The sequence below is a fragment of the Vitis vinifera genome, chromosome 18 (assembly GCF_030704535.1).
Source record: "Vitis vinifera cultivar Pinot Noir 40024 chromosome 18, ASM3070453v1".
Lineage (NCBI taxonomy): Eukaryota > Viridiplantae > Streptophyta > Magnoliopsida > Vitales > Vitaceae > Vitis > Vitis vinifera.
Window position 1 is genome coordinate 3735497 of NC_081822.1, and position 26459 is coordinate 3761955.

Here is a 26459-nt window from a genome sequence, read left to right on the forward strand (position 1 = left end):
TGTGGAACACAGAACCTGTTTTACAGATAAGAATTAAAAAAGAAATAAATAGAAAGGTATGCAACCATGATGGGAAGAGGAATCTTGCAAGCCAGCACAACGTGTGGGGTGTTTGATTAGATGTAGCAGCTTCCTAAATCAAAAGATATGATATTTATCACAAGGAGAAATAGAAGGATTACCAACTATAAATCTGATGACTTCAATACCAATGGAAGTTACAATCAGAGAAGAAAATTGACTTCAATAACGTCATCTTCCTCCCGCTACATGAAGGATGGCAGTCCAAAGAAGGGATTAATTTAAAGACATCTTTCTTTTGTGTATGTTACAACACCCAACACCCCAATTACATGTACATTCAACTCCAACAATAAAGAATAAATAAAACCTCTAATATTTGCTCCCAAAAAAAAAAAAAAAAAATCGATTTTCTTAAATCAATGCCGAATCTAATCAACAGCCAGTAGTCTGTAAAAGAAATAGTTTCCATCTTGCTAATCAACTCTACAAGGCTTTCCAAAATGTGGAAGAGACTGGACTGCTATTTCTGCGTGCTTTTCTTTCTCTCCCACAACTGCCTTTGTTATCTTTTTAGCTGACTGGAAATCAATGGTTTCACCCCCTCACTGCCCAATAAACACCTTCCTGCCATATTTAATTTAAAAAATCACTCCAAACAGCCCCATCCCCTTCGCCACACCTTGCATGAACGTCTTTGATTTTCTCTACTGAGTTGCAAATTCCACTGCAGCTCCAGTCAAATGATGCAATACAGACATTCCCTGCCTGGGCCTTCCACTCACAATCTGCAATAGCAGATAGAGAAAATAGATGTTAGGAGGAGGAACCTACCCATTAACAACATTAGGGATGGGTTGGCTTAGGATGGTCAAAAAATCAGATACGCAGACTTGCAAATAAAGATTATTGCCCAACATTTAACAGGCCTATGCCATATGATCAGTGAGATAGCAATAGCTTAGGATGGTCAGATGATATTGGGCTGCCTGATTGTATCAAGTTACTTCGATTCTGGAAACACTTAAATAACTGCCAGTGAAATCCGTATCAACAGGTAAAATAATATCCAATGACAGATTGTTGGCACTAACAATCTTGAGTAGGGGTATCTAAGGGTGGATCTTCCAGTAATGAAGAAAAGCCAATTCCATTTACAGTTCTTAAGAATGCATCAATTTGGTGTTAGGAAATGGATATATCTGATTAAATCTCTCTTCAAAAAAACATTACCTGGTGGAGTCCCACAGCACATATTGCGTTCATCAATGTGCTCAACTTCAAGACCGATAAACCACGAACCAAGAGACACATCTTCATTGGCATATTTGTGCAATATGGGCCTGCATTCACAATACACCCCCAGAGCTTTAACCATGTCTCAGAAAAAAGAAGATTATTTAATGTGGAAGACTTCACCATATCAGGCTTTCCTCCGGGTTAGGTATACTATACACTTAAAAATCAGCCAGTTTCAACTGTAATGGTCATGGCCCATGGGTTTAGATTTTAACAGATTTCAAGGCATGTTGATTTTGATGCATGTCAAAATTTATTTCAAATATTTCAAAATATCGGCCAAGTCAACCAATTTGTGCACAACATTTTTAATATTCGAATGAAAATCTGTAAAAAAAAATTTTTTTGTGAAAATCATGCCCAGGGGATGAATTGCAAGACCTTTTGATATGGTAGCTCAGAAAATGGCCAAACAGGCTAATTCCATATAAAAAAAACTCAATTCTTACTGGTTGATCGAGATGTATGTGGCCAGATCTTTTGAGATTGCATAAATCTGCCCAGTTGCATGCCGGAAATACTTGTTCCCCTCCTCTCCAAACTTCCAGTATTCTGGTTCATGGTACTTTACATTCCTAGAAGACGAGCAGGAAAAAAATGTGTAAGGGGAAAAAAAGGAAAGAAAGAAAGAATGACAAAGAAAGGCAAAAAGAAAGTTGAAGAGAGATTCTAATCAATCTACAAGCCTGAGAGGATTACTTTTGTGAAAGAACAGGTCCAGATTTCATACACCCAATGTAAACTCTTGGTTTTGAATGGTGGTGGGCAAGAGTAGCAACTAGCATACCTATACCAAAAAAAAAACCACAACAAGAATAACAACTTGAGAAACCCAAGTTTGGCAATGGTTTGTCCAAATTTTCAGTATTGTGGAGGATAAAAAAGGAAAGAGGGATTCATTACCCAAATTGACATGGACATCATCATCCACTTTGACATAGAATTCAGCATCCCATTTTGCTACAGCAGTTGAAAAGAATATTTTTGTTTTTGCGGACAATTCATGATACCCTTCAACATGTTCCTACAAGGTAAATGTAGTACAGAAACCAACATCTTGATAAAATGTCTCAAATCTTCTGATAAATATAGAGCAACTCAATTTATGCTTCCTTACCAGCCTGAGGAAGTCATTATGATGAGCATCTTCAGAATCAATGGCTCGATCTAAGATGCTGTTGGGTGTTGCACTGAATCAATGGAAATTTCATCCGATCAGTTCCTATTTCAGTAAAATGCTGAACATTTATGCTAATAATATATTAATGTCCAATTGCATGCATAAGATCTATGATATATGTAGAAATAGAGAGGTAGAGAGATTTAGTATAGCATTTATTATAGATATGTTCCCATCATGTGTCATATCCATCAGAAATGGTATTTTCATGAAACAGAGTCCCTGCTTTTATCTGCATTTCTGGAACGATCCCCCTTCAGTAGCTTTTAGTTCATCAATTTTTGGGACTTGATGTAGCGATCTAGTGCTAAAATGCATACCAGAGAAAGATAGGGGAGATAAGCATAAAATGTCAAAGTTCTGTATTACCCAATTTGAATTTTGTTAAGATCTGAATGCATGATATAATATAATTATGCCATAACGCCATTCATCATAATTCTCCTTGCCTCCACTCCCCCAACCCCCACCCAAAAAATGGTAATAATTGAGGAAAGAGAAACTGGATCAAGCTCACACAAAAAGAAAACCAACAATGAACACTAAACTCTCAACCAAACACTAAGAAGAGGAAGCAAACATTCCCCAAAGAAATGTCTATTGGAAGTTAACCCCAAACCCCACCACCCCACATCCCTTCATAATGAGGTAATTTTCCAAGTTACCTTGATGAGTATACAAAAGAACAATCCATGAATCCCCAAATATCTAGAACCTCGAGAAGGTTAGAAAAAGTTCCAAGGATCTACTAGACCATCTTTCAACTAACTGAAAACAATATAATAATGAGTGACAACTTTGTCGAAATTTCTTGCATTTCTTCCAAACCAACCAAGACACCTTCTAATAACCTTAAAAGATTTTCTTCCTGCCAAAAAACTGGGAGAAGTACCAAAATAACCCCTCAACAAATCACCAAGATCCAGTTGGCTGGTGCACCCCAAGAACAGCTAGCAAAGTTAAATTTAACATAATCTTGGATAGGAGGTTGCCAGGCACCAAGCAATGTTGCGTGAGATTTTATGGGGAGAAGCAGAAAAGATCACAATCAGCCACTAAGACCAAGAGAGACAAGGATCCCTCAAGAAAAAAGATGCCTAAAAAACCTGATGAATACATTTTCTCTATAGCAAATCCACCAATCCATTAATCTCTTCTAAAAAATACACTTACTCTGATCTTACCAAAATGACAGCCATCAAAAAGTGTGCTTCAAAGCAGCCTAACTCACAAAATTCCAAAAACTAAAATAAAACGCACATGTGATGCCAGACAATAATAATACCTTACACTATATCTTTCATCATTTTTATAGGAAAGGGGAAACAGAGCTCAGTACTGATAGTAATGCAAATTATTTAACCTCAGCCAGACAAGTCTGCTCTGTAGATTCCCCAAAGAAAAGCACCCAAACACCAAACCACACAACTTTTGGCTAATGAGTTAACATCAGTTTTAGATCTCCTCGTACATGAACAATTTGCTTGATTATGTTGCATACGATGTCAATCAAAGGCCGTGAAATAGCAGTACATGCCCAATTTAGCTTGAAAGAAGACAGAAGGATGTTTAGAGGCAATGTGCTGCAGTAACGGCCTTATTGCAGTCTCTAATCATAACTGGACCACCCCCCTCCACTCAGTCTTTCATCCTCATTCCCATCACTGTCAAAAGTCTTGTCAAAGCTATACTGTTACAGCTATACAAATATCATACCGATAGATGCATAGATTTAAACATTTTGATCACATGTATCCTCCTATTAACCATGTGTGTACAGCCACATGCTCCTTCTTATATGTGCCATTGGTGGCTTTATTTGCAAGTGACCATACTATCTTAACCAAGAATCATCAATTAGGCCTGCCAAAAACATGAATCATGTTTGGTTCTTCCTTTCCTGGCATTTCTGAGCTTCAATCTAAGAATTTCACCATTCACAATCTTTATTTTTCTCAGAATTTGAACATTGCATCTCATACAGCACTCCAAGACCACATCTTTACCTTCATTCAAGTGTCTATACTTTGTTGACTTAAGATGTGTATGCAGTCCCACAATTCCATATAATATAAATTCAACCGCATGATGGAGAGGGAATTAGATAAGTAATTACCTGTGGCCAATCATAAACCTGATAACGATTCCCTTCTCCCGCTCCAATTGAAGAAGTTTCTCCCCTGAACACAAGATATCAGTTCTGCAAATTACTATGCGAACCATTCAATTAACATTGAAATTAACTCAAAAAATGCCATGACGGACATCTAAAATCCTATACCTTGAGGCATCCAAGTTGCTCTAACAGAGTCACGCCGCTTTCTGCTGCTAAAAGCAGTGTTAATTCCAATTACCACAAACACCTTCTTCCTTTCTGAGACTCCACTAGATGAAGTCGAGATAGCACCAGATCCGTCCGAGCTCCTCATCTCCTGGGAATTCCTGGTTGCCGACAACTCCATCTGAAGCATTGAAATCGACTTGTCCAGATATCTAACAAATCCATACAGTGGACCAGACTATAAGTAAAGATTGCGATTGAAACAACAACAAAGAACAAACCTCGATCGTTCACTTACTGAATTGCTTCGTGAGTCTTTTGCACCTCCTCCATTACATCCCTTTCTTGCGTCGGCTTCTGTAGTGATATGATAATAAATAAATCAAATTCGTATCAAATAAAGGGTACAAAATATTTGAACTTTATTGAGAATTTTGATAATAGAAACAAACCTTCTTGGTCGTGCAACCCTCGGAAATTATTTGCAGCTCCTGTTCATGTTGACGCCTCGAAATCAGTTGGCTGTTGGATTCGGGTGGAGTCCACAATCTGCAACACAATCAAAATCGCCATCAATGTCCACCGACGTAGTGCGATGAAATACAACAGCAAAAAATCAAAATAAAACAAAAATAAATAAACGAAAATCACTAAAGATCTGCGATCTGTGGAGAAGATCATCCAAACCGCATGTTAATTTCATGAACTAATGAGCTAAACATGTCCAACTAAATAAAAATTTCAAGAGATTCACCGAAAAACTTAGAGAGACCTGTTAGTGAGGAGCATTCCAAAGCAAAAGCAGAGGACGCATATAATAGGAATCCATTTCGCAGAGAATTTTTTGCTGCTTCGGTTCTTCATCGTTGAAGAGAGAAGAGAGCTGCTGAATTGAGAGAGAGATTGAACTGTTCGAGATTGTTCACGCGCAGTGATAATCTCAGGCTCCAGAGCTTCCGTTTAAACTCCCAAAACGCGTCCAGTAGTGTTCTAACGTGACGGCTTCGACTCCTAATTAAACGATGTTTTCTAGTTGTCACGGAAGTGTGTCGTCGATGTTTTCTTGATTCGCTTATTATGAAATTTTAAATAATAATAAGAATAAAAATAATAATATATACAAGACCACCATAGAAGTTATTTTTTTTATTAATTTTTTTCCTTTTTTATTTTTTATTTTACTTAATTTGTAATACAGATAATTTTAATTAAAAACAGTTACATTTATATTTTAAAATATACCATAAAATAATACTAGTATATATATGGCTTAATATAAATAAATTTTTTATTTAAATATTTTAATTATAAATAATTTTTCATTCATTTTTATTTTTTTTATAAATCAAATATAAGCGTGACATTTTCTTGTCTTATTAAATATTTTGCCATATCACTCAATTTGATATAATATGAAAAGATATCTTATTTGATATCATGTGATACCACCCAATAAATTCAAATATGATAGCATGTAACGGTGAAGTTTTCATTCAACTTTTATTTTTTCTATTGTATTTATTTTGAATAAAAATTAATTTTTTATTTATTTTTATTTTCCAATCTTTTTGAAATTCAATCTCATACACTATTGATGATCCTTTTATCAACTCTATGTTAAACGATATAAATAAAAATAAAAATAATAAAAAAATAGAAACCACACACGTGGAAGGATGGCAACCGTCGCTTTCGCTCATTCATGTCACGCCCGCTCCTCCCAACCCCACAAGGGCCACAACCACCATTTTTTCAAGCGAGGATGGGAGAAAATTATTGCATCGGAGACCGTATCGAGCTAATTAAATAATTTCATACAGAAATAAAATAAGTATCGCTGTAAAGGAGAACGAAATTTATGTTGTTGATAGTCTAGTCAATTCACAATTTCTTTTACTGATAAAATTTAGTTATTGAATATTAGATTTTATTATCCATGTATCAGGTTTCTTAAAATCGTGTTTACAACTATTTTAGGAGATATTTTTAATATTTTGAATTATAAAAATTTTTAAATATTAAAAAAAGTTTAAAACATTTCATATACGAATATTACTATATTAAAAAAATTATTTATAAAAAAAATTTAATTTACTTGTAGTTTGAAAAACTTTTATAATATTTATTTTTTATTTTCATTTTTTAAATAACTTTTTTTTTGTTCCAATTTTTTTTTAAATATGAAAATAAGAAAACTTTATTTGATATTTTAATCTGTTTGAGAGTGATTTTAAAAAATGTTTTCAATATGTTTAACACTTAAAAAATTTTATCATTTAAGTTAAGTATTAGAAATAATATAAACGTTTTTCAGAATATGTCTAATGCATTATTAAGTTACAATTTATAGTAATTATGAAAAGTGTTTATATATTTAAAATATTAGAATGGTTAAAAACCTTTTTTTACGTTATCAAACATGTTTTTTAGTAATTATATTATAAAAAATATTTTTACCTAAAAATGTTTTTTTTTTTAAGTAAGTGTTTGATAAATTTTTAAAAACACTTTAAAAAATATATAAAAAATTATTTATAGTGTTGAAAATTTATTTGTAGTATTTTATGAAAATTCTAAAAACACTTAAAAAAAACAATTAAAATAAAAACACGGAGTAAAAACACCATTTTCTAAAAATGTTTTTAGCATAATCACCTATAAAATATTTTTAATAAAAAAAATACTATAAGTAATATTTCAATACTATAAATAATTTTTTAGATTTTTAAAAATGTTTTAACACCTAATTTTTTTAAAATACTCTTTAAGTTAAAAGAGCTTTTTAAATTCATTGTCAAATAAATTATTTAAAATATTAAAAAAGTTTTCTCTATCAAACAATGTTTTTTTACATAATACTTCAAAAAATTAATCAAATTTCATTTGATGATTATTTTTATTTTATTTTTTCTATTATTTATTTTAATACTATAATAAAATAGTATAATTAATTAATGAGTTAACCAAGTATTTTATTTTGTTTGATATAAACTAATTTATCTAAAAAATAATTAAATAACTAAATTAAATTTATTTTTTATTTGTTCTGTTAATTATTTTTATAGTATAATAGACAATTTTGATATAATCAATTACCACATATTTTTATTTATTAAAATTAATTACTTCATAATATAAAAATATAATATTATTGAAAAAGACAGAATATTATAATATTACAATATTATTGGAAAATATTCATATTATTTTTTTGTGTGTTAAATTATTTTATTTATTTTGTTAATTTTTTTCATTTAAAAAATAAAATTGTACTACAGATCTCTTTGATTAATTCAATAAAATTTGGTCATATAATAGATAGTAATACCAAAATTGTACACTCATGCACGCGCAGAAGGAAATCTCAAATTCTTACAAACAAGGTCGCTCACTTTCAAATTTCAAAATTTTTTATTTTTTATTTTTTAAAAACCGTATTGAATAATGTCACCTAACGGTAGTTAGACTGTTGAGTTTCAAACGATGCGTTCTTGAAATTCCAAAAAGTAAAAGAATCATCGCAAAATGTTCAAAGGGAAAGAAAATAGTCAAGTGAAATTAACGAAAAATTGTACGCCAAATCTATAAAACCACAAAATTGAAGCACCTCAAAAGAAAATTCAGAACAACAATCGGGTAAATCTTGTAAATATCGGAATCTAGAAGGATCCGTTTGGCTTACTCCAATTCTTCACGCGTAGGGTTTCTTATCTTCTCTTTCCTCTCCTCACACCTATAAATTGTCGTCTTTCGGTCATCTTTTCCATTCCATCACGCAACACCGGAGGCATAGGGTTCATCGACAATCTCAGAAAGGTATAGCCTATCGCCTAAGTTTCTATTATTGTCACGTTTCAATCTAGAAATTCATATTCTGATTTTAATCGATTTTGTTGGCGTTGAACTTGATTGTGTTTTTGCAATTTAATCTGTTCTGTAATTGCACGTATGCTCAATTCCTTAGTTGTTGTTAGTTCAGATCTCAAGTTTATATATATATATTTTTAATTTTGTGTTTCTCAATGCTGAATTGGCATAGATCTGTTATTTCTCTTGTTTTAGAATTAATTTTCTCGTTTTCTTGAGTTCTGTATGGTTTTGCTCTAATTTTCTATTGATCGGTTATTAATACATATGATTTCTTTCGGTTGTAGCATGAGCACCGGTTTCTGATACGTCTCACTGGAATGATTTCGGGTTCTGTTAATTGGATCTGAATCCATGTCTTGATTTACTAATCTTGTTTAGATTTGGTTGAAGCTCATGTCTGGGATCTGAATTCTGTGTAAAACTTAACGTGTCATTGTCACAATGGAAATAAATAATAATTATATTGGGATTCTTCTATTGGTTTGGTTTGATAGAAATTTCCCATCTGGTTTTGGTGATTATAATTATACGGGTGCTTTTTCACTTTTACATCTTCTTAAATCAAATATAAGCTTGCTTGCATAATCAACTGATGATATGATATTGGGAGTAGTTAATTTTTGACTGGGATGTAAATCCAGTAGTTGGGATTTTCTGTAAACGTTAATGTGCAATTGTTAAGATGGAAATAAGTAATAATCATATTGAGATTTTTCTATTGGTTTGATTTGTTATCAATTTCCCATCTGATTTTGATGATTATAATTCTATGGCTGCTTATCCACTTTTACATCTCCTTAAATATGTCAGAAATTGAATATAAGCTGGCTGTTAACTTTGTTGCAAAATGAACTCTGATGATATGATATTGGGAGCAGTAAATTTTTTGACCGGGATGTAAATCCAGTAGTCTGGATTTTATGCAAAAGTTAATTTGTAGTTGTTAAGATGGAAATAAATATTATTGTTTTTGTTTAATTTGATTTGCTTTTCAATTCTGTTTTTATTTTTGTATTGATGATTCACTTGTACCAGTTCATAAGCATGTGGGATATTAAAATGACATGCCTTGAATCAGCCCTTTTTGAAAAATGTGATGTTGATGTGATCTGTGGAGGAATATTTGATCAATTTACTTTCAACATCTGTTTGTATAATTCATATCTATTCCTGTAGGATTTTTATTCTATAAAATGTGAATAGAATTCAGTATTCACTTGCACACCTTGTGTACCATTCCAACTTTGTAAGGGAGAATAAAAAATCTGCTGGGATTAGCATGGGAGATGCACAGGAATGTATGACATGCATGTCTAGGTGCATTTATGAATATCTCTGCATCTATCTTCATGTGCTTGTACATGTTCTAGAGTACGAGTAATGTTTGTATTCATGCTTTATCCTTTTTAATCCGCACAAGTATTCATGCCTTATCCTTTTTAATCTGCACAAGTATTCATGCCATTCATGCCTTGAGAATGGATGTCTGAAAATGATTTGATCAATAGTTGAAATAGTTATTCTTAAGTTTCTAATGTAACAGATTTTTGTTGATATTTCCCTTTAACTGGTTGCTAACAATCAAAGTTCACATGGATGGTTTGTTGTACTTACAAAGTTGTGATGAACATGAACAAATTAGTGAGTGGGAGGAGCTTCCAGCTTCTGAATTGGAATACTGGAATCAACTCAAATAAATTTGTTTGCAAATATTAATTTCTATATCTACTTAATAAAATCCTTTGGGAGCTTAGAGCCAATTAATCTTTTCACAGTAGATCCTCATCATGTCTTTTCTTTTAGTTTAATGGTCATTGGATATTCTTTGTTTTTCGTTTTTTTTTTTTTATCCTTCCTCTCTTTTGATGTTTTCACTTCCTTTTTCCTTGATGAAACCTTCTGATAAATTCGGTGATTATACTCAATACTTACTACATGGTTCTTTGACACAGCTGTGATTGACAATAAAAAAGCTTATTCATATTTATTACTTATTATTAGTTCTGTTGGGAGATGTATGAACAAGATCTAATTGCTATAATATAAGATGATACTGCCGTTTTTTTCCTGATCTGTTGCTGAGAACATATGCTTTTTATGGGTATTCTTCTGAATATGTCTATTTATTTCAGATGTACTTGATTGTTTCCTTTCAGGAAGTTTGCAGTGTAATCTGCTATATCTGCAGTTTGTCAAAGTGGAGGGTGTTAAGTTTGAGACTTCTTTTATGTCTGAACGGACCTCTCTCTTTTTGTCATCAATTGGATTGCTTGGAGAGTACTGTCCTACGTCCAGAAAAAAGTACAGACATCACTCAGAGAGCATTAGCTGCATGCATCTTGGGCCATTTCAGGGCTATTACAACAGCAGTCAGGGTTGCAGGTTTATGTGGCCTTTTTCTACTGCAAGGAACTTGTCCGGTATTAAACAAAGATCTTTTGTCGTAAGAGAGAATACTGCTGCTATCTTATCCTTTTGATAAATCCGCTCAGTTAGAAGGCAAAGATGGCTTTGCAGAATATTGGTGCTGGAAACAGGGATGATGCCTTCTATAGGTATAAGATGCCCAAAATGATAACCAAGATTGAAGGTCGAGGGAATGGAATCAAGACTAATGTGGTCAACATGGTTGATATTGCAAAGGCCTTGGCTAGACCTGCATCTTACACAACCAAGTATTTTGGTTGTGAGCTTGGAGCGCAGTCCAAATTTGATGAAAGGACTGGAACTTCCCATGTCAATGGAGCCCATGACACTCCAAAGCTTGCTGGGCTTCTTGAAAACTTTATCAAGAAATATGTTCAGTGCTATGGTTGTGGGAACCCTGAAACTGAAATAGTCATTACCAAGACACAGATGATTACCCTGAAATGTGCTGCATGTGGGTTTGTTTCAGATGTCGATATGAGGGATAAGCTCACAACATTTATCCTCAAGAATCCTCCTGAGCAAAAGAAAACATCAAAAGACAAGAAGGCAATGAGAAGGGCTGAGAAGGAGCGGCTCAAGGAAGGGGAGGCTGCTGATGAGGAGCAGAAGAAGCTGAAAAAAGAGGCTGTGAAGAAAAAGGGCTCTTCAGTTAGTTCCAAGGATGTGACTTCCAAAGTTGCATCAACAAAGAAGACCACCAGTGTATCTGATGAGGATCGTTCCCCAACTGGTAGCCAGGCTGATGAGAATGAAACAGAACCTGCTGATGAAAGTGATGATGATGTCCAATGGAAAACGGACCCATCTGTGGAGGCAGCTCAGCAACGAATCAAGGAACAACTGAGTGCTGTTACCGCTGGGATGGTTATGCTGTCTATGGATGAAGAGAAGGCAAAATCAACAAAGAAGTCCCCGAAACATGAAGAGAAATCTGAGCTCAAGGGAGCCCAAAATGGGACTAAATCAGGTAATAATCAAGAAAGGCTTGTTGATGAAATCAAAGAGTATCTGAAGAAGGGTCCTTCTGCAGTCAAACTCAAGAACTTTTTGGGATCCCTTTCAGGGACTTCCCAAGAAATCATTGATGCCCTGTTTGAAGCTCTATTTATGGGCATTGGGAAGGGGCTTGCTAAAGAGGTGGCCAAAAAGAAAACCTACCTGGCAGCAGTCACCCAGGAAGATCGTTCGCAGTCCATTCTGCTGCGTGCTATTGAGTCCTTTTGTGGGAAATCAAATCCTGAGGCAGTAAAAGAGGTGGGCTTGGTTCTGAAAGCGCTGTATGACAATGATTTGCTGGAGGAAGAGTTCATACTAGAGTGGTATAAGCAGGGCTTGGCTGGTGGGAATAAGAACTCTAAGATCTGGAAGAATGTCAAGCCTTTCATTGAATGGCTCCAGAGTGCCGAGTCTGAATCAGAAGAGGAGTGATTCTGGATGCACTTCTCTGCTCAATTGGGCTTGATTTATGCTATATACTGCAGAAGGGTTATAGGCAAGAAATGTTATTATGGCTTGTCATTGTGATGAATAATGCTTTTGGAGTGGTGCTGAATGCAGTTGGTTGTTTGCAGTATAAAAGACATAGTAGTAGTGGTAGTTTTGCTACTGTGCTTGTTTCTAGACTAAGCTTAAGAATCATAGTCTCTTGCTTAAGAGCTGTGGCTTCTCAAATGCTTTGTTTGTATCGTCATTGGTGCTTTTGGGGTCTGGTGTCTCCCTCCCATCCCCCCAAGTGCAGTCTAGACGGTTTGAATGTTTCACCTGTTTAAAGTTTTAATTTCTTGCTTATGAGTTGAATGAACGTGCTATTTCTTTTAATGAGTGAAAAATGTATTTTAATTGGTTATGACTACTTGTAAAGGTTACAAATTATACAATCCAAACAATGAAAATATCATCATTAGCAGATATGTCGAGTGTAATGAAGAAGAAAAAGAATGAGATTGTGGTGTTTAAAATGACAACTACAATGTTTCTTCCCTCTATGAAGTAGAAGAACAAATTCGCAAAAGGAAAAATAGAGAGATACAAAGTAAGATTGGTAACTAAGGGTTACAGACAACAACACGACACTGATTATAATGAGGCATTTGCTCCTATTACTCATTTAGAAACTATAAGATTAATCATCTTTTCAGTCATTCAAAATAATTAGAAGATTTTTCAAATGGAAGTGAAATCAACTTTTTTGAATGACCACCTTTAAGAAGTGTATGTGGAACAACCCATGGTTTATATGACGAAAGGGTATGAGAACAAAGTTCTAAAATTAAAAAGAATCTTGTATGGAGTAAAACAAGTATAAAAAACATGGAATAGTAGAATCGACAAATATTTTCAAGATAATAGTTTTGTTAAATGCCCTTATGAAACATGCTCTCCACGTAAAAGTAAACGAAAAAAAAAAGTGGTATATTACTTGTTTTTGTATGTGGATGACTTGATCTTCATTGGAAATAACTAATTATATTTGATGACTTCAAAGAAGTAATGACTCGAGGGTTTGAGATGATCGATATTAGTCTCATGTCATATTGTCTTAACATAGAAGTGAGACAACCTAAAAATGATATTTTTATTTCTCAGGAAGGCTATGTAAAATAAATTCTCAATAAGTTTGACATGAATATATGTAATTTGGTGAACACATCAATAGAATGTGGAGTTAATTGGTAAGACATGAAAATGAAAAAAAGTAGATCCAATACAATACAAAAGCTTAGTCAGAAGCATATGCTATTTGACTTGTACAAGGTTGGATAGTTTTTTTAAAGTTGGACTTATTAGTCATTATATAAAAACACTAATTGTAACTCACATAATGACAACAAAACGAATTCTTTATGGTTTATATTATCCTCTTTCTAACAATTTTAAGTTCGTATGGTAATAAGGATTGAGGTGGAGACTTGAATGATCAAAAGAGTATTATTGGCTTTATGTTTCTTATGGGAGATACCACATTTATTTTGACCTCAAAGAAGCAATCTATTGTGAACTTTTAATATTTGTTTCGGCAACATTGTGTTTATGTCATGCAATTTGGCTCAAAAAATTGTTAATTGAGCTTAATTTGCTACAAAAAGGAATTGAAAGTAATCTACATGAATAACAATAATTAGATTATAAAAAAAATATAGTTTTTCATGACTAAAGCAAGCACATCGATACAAGATATCATTTCATTAAAGAATTTATTTTAAAGAAAGAATTATAAATAAAATTTGCAAAATCTCAAGATCAAATTATAGATATTTTTACCAAACTTTTAACGTTTGAAGATTTTAGAAGGATAAGATGACTCTCGGAGTTATAAATCAAGTTTAAGAGACATGTTAGAAAGTTATACTTGATTTAAAAGGTTTCTAAAAAATAAAATTAGATTTAGTCCATAAAAGTCAAGGAGAATATTTTATTTTAAATGGTTGCTTCAGTTTTTTATATTTGAAGAGTCAAGTGAAAGAATATTTTTATGTTTTGTTATTAAGAATTTCTATTTAGCTAAGTGTGATTATTTATAAATAAGGTATTATATAATATTTGAATAAAAGAGTGGTGAAAGACAATAAATTTTTTATTCCCTCTATTTCGAACTAGAAACCTTTAGTTATAGGTTGATTGTCAATCTCTATTGTCTTGAATATTTAACTTACATTACATAATAATTATGACTAAGAAAAATCGATGATAAAATTAATATGATTTCTGTAGTACGTCAAGTATTTCCTTGAATTGGAAATTATTATTATTATTTTTATCTTATTTTTTTGAAACCGGAGAATGTGTAGAATTGAATTGCATTTGCTAAAATAAACCTAATTTTTTATAATCTAATTTAGTTTTAGGACTTTAGGTGAAACAAGAGTATTTATTTTATTAATCTTGTAATAATCAAAATGTGGGGTTAAAGCATACCAACTTGAGTTCTATAACTCCGAAAATGAGATTCATTCCAAGCCTAGGTATAGACACAATCTGAGTTCTTGATGAGAACTATTATTTAAAATTATGGTAACATCTTCCATTGTACAACTATTCTTGCATCAAAAATCAAAGTCGGCTACATGTTTCCTTCATTTAATCTTCTCCTTGATTCGGTGTAAAATACCATGAGTTGGAGGAAGATTTTTTCAGAGTGTCCATGCAAATTGGAATAAAGAATGTAAAGTATTTATGTATGATATGTATATTTGATTTTTTTTTTATTAAAACAAAAAAAGAATATTAAAAATTACATATTGCCAATTGTTTTGGATTTTTAGAATTTTTTTTATATTAATATTTTTTTAGAAAAAATAATAAATTGAAAACAAAAAGAAAATAGAAAAAAATTTCATATTGCTTTTATAATTATTAGTAGAAACTCTTTATATTTGTATTTTTGAAAGATTTAGATATTTGGGCCTTATTTTTTGAATGGAACACAATTATTTCAATTTTTGAGTTTTTTATGACGGTAAGAAACAAATGTTGTATATGCCGAAGAATGTTCTGTTTGAATGAGACTCTATCTATTACCAAGGAGTTTAGAATTCAATAAACAATGCTTTTTGTTCATGAATTGAAGCAGAAACTTAGTGTAATAGCCTAATAGGAGTCCAAGTCCATAAAATGTGCCCTAGGGAGAATGTCTGTTTTTTGCACTCCCAATGTAATTTTTTTTTTTTTTTTTAAATTGTTCAAATTTATCTTTAATAATTTTTAATAATATCTTTAAAAAATAAAAAATAAAAAATAAATTGAGATGAGTGGTGCAGTACTGGGTGTGCGACCGGTTCAGTCGCGCCCAAACAAACACTCCCAACAACCCGACACCCTGGACCAATGCCGACTTGGCACTCCTCCACTGGCTCTGTCTTCTGTCTCTTGTCTACTCAAAGCTCCTCTCTCCCTTCCGATATTCTCTCTTAACTGATTTACTCTCATCACTTAATGAGCTGCGTCGATTTTAGTCAGTCTTTGGACTCCCTACATTGCGCAACACCATAGGTGGTCATTCCACCAGACTGTCCTACTGAGCGTGGGGTGTCTGGGATAGAGTGGTAAATTCGGGACATGTTGAAGGGCGTTTGTTTGAGTCCCCGATCCCCACTCCTCCGATTTTGCTGCGCTGCCCGTTTCTCCGACCCCGAGACGGCACTCCTCTCTCCAACTGCCTTCAAACACTCTATGCTAAATCTCAATCTCGCGTGCTTTCTTTTTAATCTTGTTGTCTCTCAGCCATCTAGCTTTCCAAAACCCTAACCCTAAAGCAATGTGTCCCCTCCCGGCGACAGAGCTCCGTCCGCTGGATCCATCCATATGGAGAGCCTGCGCCGGGAAATCCGTTCACATCCCCGCCGTTCATTCTAGGGTTTATTACTTTCCCCAAGGCCACGTCGAACAAGCCTCTTCCCCTCCCGTCCTCTCCCCTCTAGTCTTCTCCAAACCTTCTGTCCTCTGTCGTGTTGTCGCCGTTTGGTTCCTCGCGGATCAAGATACGGATGAGGTCTTTGCCAAGATCAGGCTTGAGCCTGTTGGTCGATCTTGGGAGTCTGGGACTATGGAACGTAGAAGGGTGGGGGATGGTGATGATGACAAGGAAGATGAAGGGGAGGATAAGGTTATGTCGTTTGTCAAGATTCTGACTTCGAGCGACGCCAACAATGGCGGTGGTTTCTCGGTGCCGAGGTTTTGCGCGGACTATATATTTCCGCCCTTGAATTTTCAGGCAGATCCGCCGGTGCAGCATTTGTTGTTCACTGATCTTCGTGGTACGAAGTGGGATTTTCGCCACATTTATCGTGGCACGCCGAGGCGGCATTTGCTCACCACTGGTTGGAGCAAGTTTGTGAATGATAAAAAATTAGTAGCAGGAGATTCGGTGGTATTTATGAAGAGGAATTCGAACAGCGAACTGTTTATTGGGGTGAGGAGGGACGCGAGATGGAACAGGAATGGAGAGAGGTGGAGCTTTCGGAGTGCACTGGCGGGTGCTGTGAAAGCGAAGGAGGTTGGGAGCATAGAGGGGTTCTCAAGGAGCAGCAGTGGTAGGGTTCGGGCGGAGGAAGTGGCGGTGGCTGCAGAATTGGCAGCGCAGGGCATGCCGTTCGAGGTTGTTTACTATCCACGGGTAGGGTCATCTGACTTTGTGGTGAAGGCGGAGGTGGTGGAGGAAGCGCTGAGTGTCTTCTGGACTGGAGGCATGAGGGTCAAAATGGCGATGGAGACTGAGGATTCATCCAAAACTTCATTGTTCCAAGGGACAGTTTCGTCTGCTACGGTTATGGATAATGGGCCTTGGAGGGGCTCCCTCTGGCGCATGCTTCAGGTATACTTTGTTCTGTTTTCCCTGGGTGGAATTTACCATCATCTTATTTGAGCAAGATGATAGGAATAATTGGATTGTTTTTGGTTGTTATTATTCTAAACGTTTAATAGGCGCTGTTGTGTGACTTGTGTCATGTGTGTAGATACGCTAGTTATACTTATTGTTGGCTAATTAATTAACAAAAGATCGAGGTATAAATGCTTAAGTTCTGCAGTCTCCTGAAGTTCTTTAATCCTGCAATACGGTGACCTGGTGATCCATTGCAAGCCTCTAAAGGTGACTCCACTTTTCACGGTGCCCTTGATGGCTGGGGATTTGCTTCACAGATTTGATCCCTTCCTTGTATCTAGGAATATTTATATCATCATCATCATCATCAAACCATCAGAGTTCTCCATCCTCCTAACATTGTATTTTATGTGGGGTGTGTGATAGTCATGCCAATAATATCAGGTATCATCAGATCTTATGTAGTTCAGGTGTTTGAGAGGCCTGCAGGCATTTTCTGGTTCTGAAGCTTCAGACACCTCTAGAGAATGTGTAGTTATGATGCCAAAACCAATACATAGATAGCCACAAAATCAATGCTTTAAAGATACAAATAACCAGTTTTGACCCCAAATCATCCAAGCTGTATTGCCTTTATAGCTTCTGTGGAGGTAACAGATTTGGACCTCAGGAAAGATAAAAATTCTAGTGATGATACCTTTATGGCATCTTAAACCTAGTTTAGATTTTAAGTGGTCTAGATTATGGTCTAGGTTATCTAATCTTATTTTAACACTCATCATATTCCTGTGGTGTCTCGATAAATAATTAGTAGATTACCCTTTGGCTTGGCCAGATGGCTTGTGGATGTGCAAGAATAATATGGGAATATATATTTTGATAAAAAGATGTAATGGGGGAGGTTTATAGCTTTTCTCCTTTGATGTTGCCATGGAGGTATGTTTTGATAATTTTGAAGTCCTATATCATATCAACAGATATTTGATTACTAAGGCTTTTATATCAATCAAGCCTTTCTAGGAGATTAAGTGTGAGAGACAACACTTGAGGAAACTTATTTCAATTATTCGTGCCATTGAAGTTGTTTGTAAAGTTTTAAAGTTAACTCTCATCAAAGTTTAATTTGTTCAATGACCAGAAGTAAACAAGCTGTCCCATGGTTTGTTGATAATGCATTATACATTGGATCATTTCTGATATGATTGTTCCTTTTTTTGGATAGATGGCTACGTGGCCTTCCTGTTGTTGTTCTTTTAGACGATGTTTGGACTTTGGATGGCTAACTAAATTGAGATTTTTAGATTCAAAGTAAGAGGAAATGTTTGTAGCCATTCTGTGTTGCATTTTTTGAAAAGCAGGTTTCTTGCTGTATTTTGCCCTTGCTTTTTTTTTTTTTTTTTTTTTTGGGATTAACAGTTAAAAGCTTATAAGAAGTATATGGTTCTTTGGTTCTAAAGCCAGACAAGGATTTATGTGCCAGTGTTTATCAAAACTGATGATTGTAAACACAAAGTTGTTATAGATGTATGGAGGATGATGTCAAAGTTGATGGAAAATTGTCACCATGCATACTTTTGTGTCCCTTTTGTTGGCGCCTTTTAATATATTTGTTCTTTGCCCATCAAAAAAAGAAAAAAAAAATTGATGGAAAAGTGTAGAAATTTATCAAAAGAATAATGGGGAAATGTTGCTCCTTGGTGAGCATATATGAAATGACATCCGTATTTTATTGTTCAAAATAAAAACTTAATAAATACCAATAGAATAGGGAAATGCAATGCAATAATGAAAAGCATTTAAATTTACAAGTGAAATTTGGTACTTCTATTTCTATCAAATAGGATTTCATTCATCCTTGAAATCTTCATCTCTGCCTTCTCCATGCTTCCTTAGTCAAAGGACTAAGGACCACTCCATGTGAGGATCTTTTGGACATGTGGCACATGAGCAATTACATTTCCTCTCTCTCTCTCTCTCCCTCCTTTTTCCTTTTTTCTGGTTTTGGGGGGAAAATGTGCACACAAAGCTCACTAGAAATGAGCTGCATAAGTTATATGGTTTTACTTTTGGATGCTTGGTAGTTTTATTGGCTATTTTTGGTCTGAGTGGTATATGTAAAACATTCACATGTTTTTGAGGTTCTAGCAATATTGCTTTCAGATTCTGAAGGTGAGTAAATTGTTGTTTGGCACTCCTGTGTATGTTCTGTGTTATTTGATGTGCCCTTTTTTGATTGGCACTGTTAATATCAGTTTTGTTTGCCTATCAAAAAACAATTAAAATAAAAAAAATTCTGAATAATAAACCAAATCCTTCATTTTTTAACCGAAGGATATCCTGTTGTTCTCTCCCTTTATAAGTTTGGAAGAAATACTGCAAAAATGTTCTATTATGAAATTTTAGAAAAAATTTTCACATGTTGCACAACGTACCAATATTTTGGAAGTTTGAATCGTGAAGAAGTTAGAATGAAATAAAATAAGGGCAGTGGCTGTTGGAATATTATATGACATATTGTTATATGTTATATTTGTTGGGTGTCACCTACGAAGTTCTGAAATTGTGAGTAAAGAAATTTAAACAAAATAATTATGATGGTGCATTTGTCACACACACAGACATGTGTCAAATGCACATAACAGATTTCTGTGTCCTTATACTGTCTGTTTCTTTCTTTCTTTCTTTTCTCTTTTCTTCTTTTCCTTTTTTTTTTTTTTTTTAAGAAAAAAATGGTTTGCTACATTAGACTTCCCATCTTGTGTTGTATCTTTGTTCATTGTGTGTGCTCTGTAGACTTGGAGTTACTTACAAGACACAAAAATGAGAAGCCTGATTGTAACCTTTTTCTCTGGTAGATGCTTTTCCCTTTTCTGTTGTTATTCCTGTTTTTAATTGTAGCATTTCTAATTTGAAGCAATTCTCATTCCTCTCTAGTCTTTCATTCCTCGATTAAAATCTGTTTCTGAAACAATATATGCTGGTGAATCATTATGAAGCAATGCTTTTTTTTTTATATATATATATCATTATGTAGCAATGTTACATTCTGTACTCTTCTTTAAGAATTGATTTTTTAAACTCGAAATAGAGCATTGGTGTTTGATTGTTTATTTTCATTTTTATTTATTTTTAATAACTCTTTAACTCACATGTTAGATTTCCGGAGAGCAAGATCCCTTTGCAATAGATGTTACAATTCAGAGGATAAGCATGGGGGTGATCAGTTAAATTTTGCCAGGAGAAGGCATGTAGCTGGCTGCACAAGTGTAAAAAATTTGCATTTGGCTAGTTACCCACTCAGTTGAGGCATTATTGGTTTGCATCATAAACACCTTGTGCCAATGTGAGCCTGGTGTCTACTTGAACTATAGAAAGATACAATACATATCTTGAGGCTTGGCTCAAGTGGTAAGGGATTGTGGTGGAGTTGTGGGAGGTTCCAAGTTTGAGTGGGAAAAAAACCGAAATAAATATAATGACTTGTGGAAATAGGATAGCAGAGGAGGAGATTCATTTTCTGGAGGAAAATGTTGGGATTTGGGATTTAGCCTTTAGGGATGGTTGTAGCAACCATGATTAGTAGCACCTGCTGCCAACAAACTTTTTTTTTTATTTTGATAGGTAATAAAAAAAATAAAAATAATGGCCCATGCAGGTCTCACCAACATACTATGTGTTGTCTAATTTCAATCAAAAACAGAAGAGATTTGACTGATAAAGCACATTGTTGATGTTTTTCAAGGTGCTACATGATTAACTTGGCAATTTATAAGACTTTAGCATTTTTCCCCCCTTTATAGTTGTGAAATTGTGGTGGAATATAAATCTGTATATAGTTTGTTTTAAAGCTGTAAGAAGTATTATGATGAAAATTTGATACCATTTCCTATATATCCTACTTCTGTTCCCTTGTTTCTCCCTAATTGTCTGACCTGAAGGTTTGCTTGTTCTTGATCTCTATGTCAAGGTTACATGGGATGAACCTGAAGTTCTGCAGAATGTGATGAGAGTGAGTCCTTGGCAAGTTGAATTGGTTATGCCCACACCACCATTTCATACCACACCACCCCCAGCAAAGAGATTCAGAATTGCTCAAAGTCCAGAGCTACCAAGTGATGGAGAGGGAGAAATCTTCTTTCCTATGGCTGATACAGTGATGGGAATCTTGAACCCCTCATTGTTGAATCATAACACTTTTCCTGCTGGCATGCAGGGAGCCAGGCAAGATTCTTTCTATGTATCCAGTTTATCCAACTTAACAAGCGAAAATACCCATCAGATGTGCACCATCAATTCACTGGATGACATGGCAACAAAGTTGAACACTGTGTCTACTGAGCTGAACATAGGCAGTTCACTGTCTGACAACTTATCACCAGATAGCCAGGGCAGTGTGCATTTCTTTGGTACCAAACCTGTTGGAAATCAGGATGGCAACTCCTCAACAAAAGTTGGTATTCATTCATTTCAGTTGTTTGGCAAGGTCATTCATATAAAGCAGCCTGTTGAAGGTAATTGCAGCGCTGATGGTTGCACAGAAGATGGTAGTAAAAAAATACAATGAAGCTAACTGTGTCAACAACTCACTAGATCTTTCTTTGACGTACTCTTATACAAAGCTGCTTGATGGGTTTGATGTCCACCAAATATCCTCATCTTTTCAAGTGGATGTGTCTATTTTATGCAGATAAGAAGCTGTACAGGTATGCTTGCCTCTTTCTAGGTTTTACTGAATTTGTGGATCTTAATGTTAGTTTACTTTCAAAATTAAATAACTTGTTTGTAACTTGTTCACTTTTTAAATTTTGAAAAAATACTTTTAGGATTGAATTTAGTTGTCATCAGAATTGCCTTTTGTCAAACCCAGTGAAGTTTTCTCAAGTTGAGACATATTCCAATTGACACGTAAATGAAAAAATTCAATTAAATCAAATTAATCACTAGGGCTGCAACTTGGGCAGGTGGGGTCCAGTTTGCGACCACATGATTGTCCATATATACTAAATTTGCCAATCAAAAAGAGTTACACATAGTACACAGGAAGTTACATGTGGTCTCGTGGGTCTCTTGAGGAGGATGGTGTTCACATTGGCTCCCCATCCTTGGTAGATTTCATTGAGTGGTTGAACACTAAGTATTAGTTAGGGATTTTAATCATTGATTGTTTCTTTTTCTTTCTTAGATTTATAATTCCTTACTATGTGTGCCTACTTTTAATTGACATGTATAATATATTATCATTTGCTTGTCAAAAAATTATCGGGCAGTAGCATGTTAGCATGATTTTTGAAAATGCAGCAAAGGGACAGGGCATGTGGACATGGATACATGAGCATCCGGACTTCCACATATGTCCACATTTGCACACTCCTGCATCCACATCTATTCACTCATGCTCGTTTTGCCGCCTTTGAGGAACTTTAAACGACCTTTATAGTCCGTCTTTAAGACATTATAACCAGTAATTTGAGTGATTCTCAAGCGTAAAAAGGTCTCAGTTAAGTCTTTAAAAATTTTAGGAAACTTAAAATATTTCTATGTAAAAATTGAGGTTCGTGTTGGTCTCTTAAACCAGGTAAGATATTATGATCTTTATGTGATGCACCTTTACTTCACTTACCAGCAAAGAGATTAAAAATATACCATAACTAATGTTTTTCGAAAAGTCTTTGTAATCATTTCCTTGTTGAATAGTATTTTGTTTTGCTTCTTAGAGATATGTGAGACACTTAAGTTTTATCGCATATGGATTTATATGATCCATTTGAGTTGATGCATTTAGATTATAAAACCATTAGTGCTGCTTTAGAATTCAAATTGGAATTTGCTTCCAAAATCTCGCACTGTAGAGATGATGATAAAGTCTGAGGATTCGATACCCAATCTTCATTGAGATGAATTCTTCTACAAACTTCAAAAATCATGAAGACTTGATAACATACCCTAGACTTCTACCTTAGAAAAAGAAAAAGTTCTCCCTCGATCTCTCTCATAAATGCCCTGGTGAACTCTCTCCCTTGCATCCATCTAAAAAGTTTCTAGAATGATCTCCAAGAGCCTATTTATAAGCAAATCCTGTGAATTTACACATGCACACATGTGGCCTCACATGCGGCCTCCCTGTCCACATGTGAGCCAGGGCAGAACTGAAAGTGATTTTACTGCAATGCTTTCAGCATGTTATGACCTTTTGTTCACTTGTGTGAACCTAGATGGATTCCTGACCCCCTCTCACACTAAAATAACCATCTTTTGCCCAGACATGAATCCTAAATTCACCGAACATGCAGCAGACTTTGACACTATTGATAGGGACTCAAAGGACACCTAAAATACATTCTATACTCATGTATAAGGGTTTTGTGCAAGTTTGGATTAAAATTGACGTCAACCTGGCTGTTACCTTTGATATGAAGTTGTGTGTTTTAAATCATAATGAAGAACTACATCAACCTTGAACCCATCAACTTGATACCTCTGATCATAGGAACTCAAATGGAAAAATCTAAGCTAATGTTTACAAATGAAATCATTATGAAGTTGCCAACATAAAATAATAGATTTACAAAATTTTGTTATGATTTTGGAAATTTTAGCTCGTAATTTAAATTATGATTCATCTTTGCATGATATGCTTTTAAGAGGAAGAGATTCTATTGGACTATCTCAGCTCATGAGCCCTGATCTAAACCTTTCGGTTGGCCACATTTAACCCTCTTCCATTTCCTTAGTCCAACTGCTCAATATATTTATTTAATTTTTTCGCTGACCTTAAATTTGATATCCATAGATATGCTGTGTTCAGTTGTTTATTCTCTGTGGGTATTTAGCTTGGAAAATTCATGCCAAAATGTCACCCTTCATGAAAATTTCTGATCTACCGTTGTGATAATAGGGTGGACTGAAAGTTATTTAAACATTATTTTGATGAACTCCCATTTTACACCCTGTTGCATTTTATGATTCAAAAATACTAGGAAGACCAAGGCCATGGATAGATTAACAAGTTCCAAGCATCTTTTAGGTTGCTGTAGAAACATCTGAGAGTTGTGGGAACTATAAATCATTGGTGTTAATAGCCTATCCCGGTCATAATTGGTATTGGGATCTACACTTCTGGTGTTTGCATCATAATCAAACTGTGCAATGACAGGAGAGTCGATGCTGAAAGGAACTAAATACTTGTAAGAAGATGTTGGGTTAATTTTGGTTTGGTGGGAGATTTATTTTGGAACCTTGTCTTCGATTCGAATCAGGAAACCCGTGTTCCTTTTACTTTTGTGTACTGAGAATTAATATTGAATTTTATGTTTCCGCCCTCTCAACCTGTCTGACATTCTCTACGCCCTTTTTTCTGTAGGTGCTAGAGGCAGGAAGCTGACTCAATCTATTTTGACTTCTGCAGGAAGTAGTGTCTATGCTAGTTTACTTTAGTTTGCTGTTCACTATGCTAGTTTACTTTAGTTTGCCGTCTAGGAGTTTCAAATTTGCTGTAAAGCCATTCTGATGACACTAATGCAGGGAAATATATTGTTTCACCACTAGTAGATCTAATTGTTTATTCAGAACTTGAACCAAGTCCATGCTTCACTTACGGTGAGATCCCCACAACAGTAGATCGATTTGAATTTTCACTTATCTTCACTTGGGTGTTTGTGTTTTTGAACTTTTTATTGAAAATAATTTGCTTTCAATTTTTGGATAGTTTGTCTTTTTTGCTTTTTATTAGTTTAATGTTTATTTTTTAAAAAAAATTTACTATATAGAAAAAGCTAAAAAATTTAGTTTTTTTCTTAATATTAAAAATTGCTATAATTCTTATATACAAAAAGCAAAAAGTTGTGTTGTGTTATTAAAATTTGTTTCAAAATTTAATAATTTTTATGAAATAAAAAAATATTTTTAAAAAAAGTTAAAAAAATAATAAAATATTTTCAAGTATATAACATGTCTAAACAAGCCCATATGATATTTGATGCAATTTTTATTTTTTATTTTTTCATAATTGCTAAGATTATTTCCTCAAAATATTCATATTAAAAAAGGAAAATGAGAATGATACCAGAAATCCGTTGCACTACAATGAAATTACCTCTAATTTGGAAGTCGGTGAGAACAGAAAAGTAAAGTAAATCTTAGATAATAAAAATTACTAAATAAAATAATATTAAATATATTTTTGTTGATATTAATGGATATTTACCTCTAATATTCAAAATTTCAATTAATTTGAAAACTAAAAAGAAAAAAATATGGAAATTTAGAACTTCTTAAAAGGTCATAACACTTGACCAACAAGAAAATAATTTACCACCAGCTTAATTGTCTAATAATGACAAATGACAATTACCCAATAAGACGATAAGAAAATAGTCCGAGTTTTAGGCTGGTAGACACGAATGGTGTCCAATAAAATATTTATAGATAAAGTAGCTAGATTTGATAGAGTTTTAGGCTACAAATTTGGGATATCATATGCTCAAGGTTAGTTTATCAGGAATGTTGAAGTACTGTTCACTAGGTTCTCTAATTGCCTTGTGAATTTGTGCAGCAAATTTTTGTACATTAGGAGGCTTTGTCTTAAACTTTAGTAACGACTTCAATTTTGAAACCATGGGCGCATGAAACCCAAAAGTCCACTTGAAACCCCTAAATCAACGATCAAACTCAGTCAAGGAATTAGCTTCCTAAGCAATAATTTCGATTGAGCCCTCCCTAAAATATACACTTTTAATAGTTTGATAAATCCCTTTAAATAATTGATGATGATTTTAAAAAATATTTTTAAGCTATTTTAATATAATAAAAATTAAAAATATTTTTTAAAATTATTATAAAATGAATCAGGTGAATTTAATTTTCGCAATGTCGAATGGATTTTTTTTGTTTTTTTTTCCTTATTAGGCGACGAGGGCACCACAATGGGGAAGTGGAAATTGATTTTTTTTTCCCTTTTTTCCTATTATTTATTTTCTAATAAGATTAAAATTATGAGTCGAAAGGGCAAATCGGTCTGATAAAAAATTTGGGGCCTTGAGCAGTAATTATGACATTGGATG

The 26459-nt window shown here is 34.1% G+C and overlaps 3 protein-coding genes across 4 annotated transcripts; 2 read left to right on the forward strand and 1 right to left on the reverse strand.

Annotated features, from left to right (window-relative positions):
* Positions 1 to 176: 176 nt before the first annotated feature.
* On the reverse strand, positions 177 to 5851 carry LOC100257428 (beta-1,3-galactosyltransferase 7). Of its 2 annotated transcripts, XM_002285790.5 has the most exons (11): positions 5554 to 5851; positions 5234 to 5330; positions 5080 to 5138; positions 4782 to 4993; positions 4617 to 4680; positions 2438 to 2510; positions 2224 to 2344; positions 2020 to 2107; positions 1770 to 1895; positions 1255 to 1364; positions 177 to 809 (listed from the first exon to the last, which is right to left on the reverse strand). In XM_002285790.5, the coding sequence occupies exons 1-11, from the start codon at positions 5643 to 5645 to the stop codon at positions 658 to 660; spliced, it is 1194 nt and encodes a 397-aa protein (XP_002285826.1). In that variant the 5' UTR covers positions 5646 to 5851; the 3' UTR covers positions 177 to 657. The 2 variants fall into 2 exon arrangements, with proteins under 2 accessions (XP_002285826.1, XP_059590435.1); XM_059734452.1 differs by lacking the exon at positions 5554 to 5851 and having other exon boundaries at positions 4782 to 4962; positions 5234 to 5274.
* A 2384-nt stretch (positions 5852 to 8235) lies between these two features.
* Positions 8236 to 12899, forward strand: LOC100262554 (eukaryotic translation initiation factor 5). The gene is made up of 2 exons (XM_002285789.5): positions 8236 to 8597; positions 10808 to 12899. The coding sequence occupies exon 2, from the start codon at positions 11157 to 11159 to the stop codon at positions 12507 to 12509; it is 1353 nt and encodes a 450-aa protein (XP_002285825.1). The 5' UTR covers positions 8236 to 8597; positions 10808 to 11156; the 3' UTR covers positions 12510 to 12899.
* A 2959-nt stretch (positions 12900 to 15858) lies between these two features.
* Positions 15859 to 24947, forward strand: LOC100255673 (auxin response factor 17). The gene is given in 4 exon segments (XM_002284292.5): positions 15859 to 17391; positions 21368 to 21942; positions 21944 to 22103; positions 24761 to 24947. Coding segments are annotated over 3 exon segments (1779 nt in total). The 5' UTR covers positions 15859 to 16335; the 3' UTR covers positions 22092 to 22103; positions 24761 to 24947.
* The last annotated feature ends 1512 nt before the right edge of the window (positions 24948 to 26459 follow it).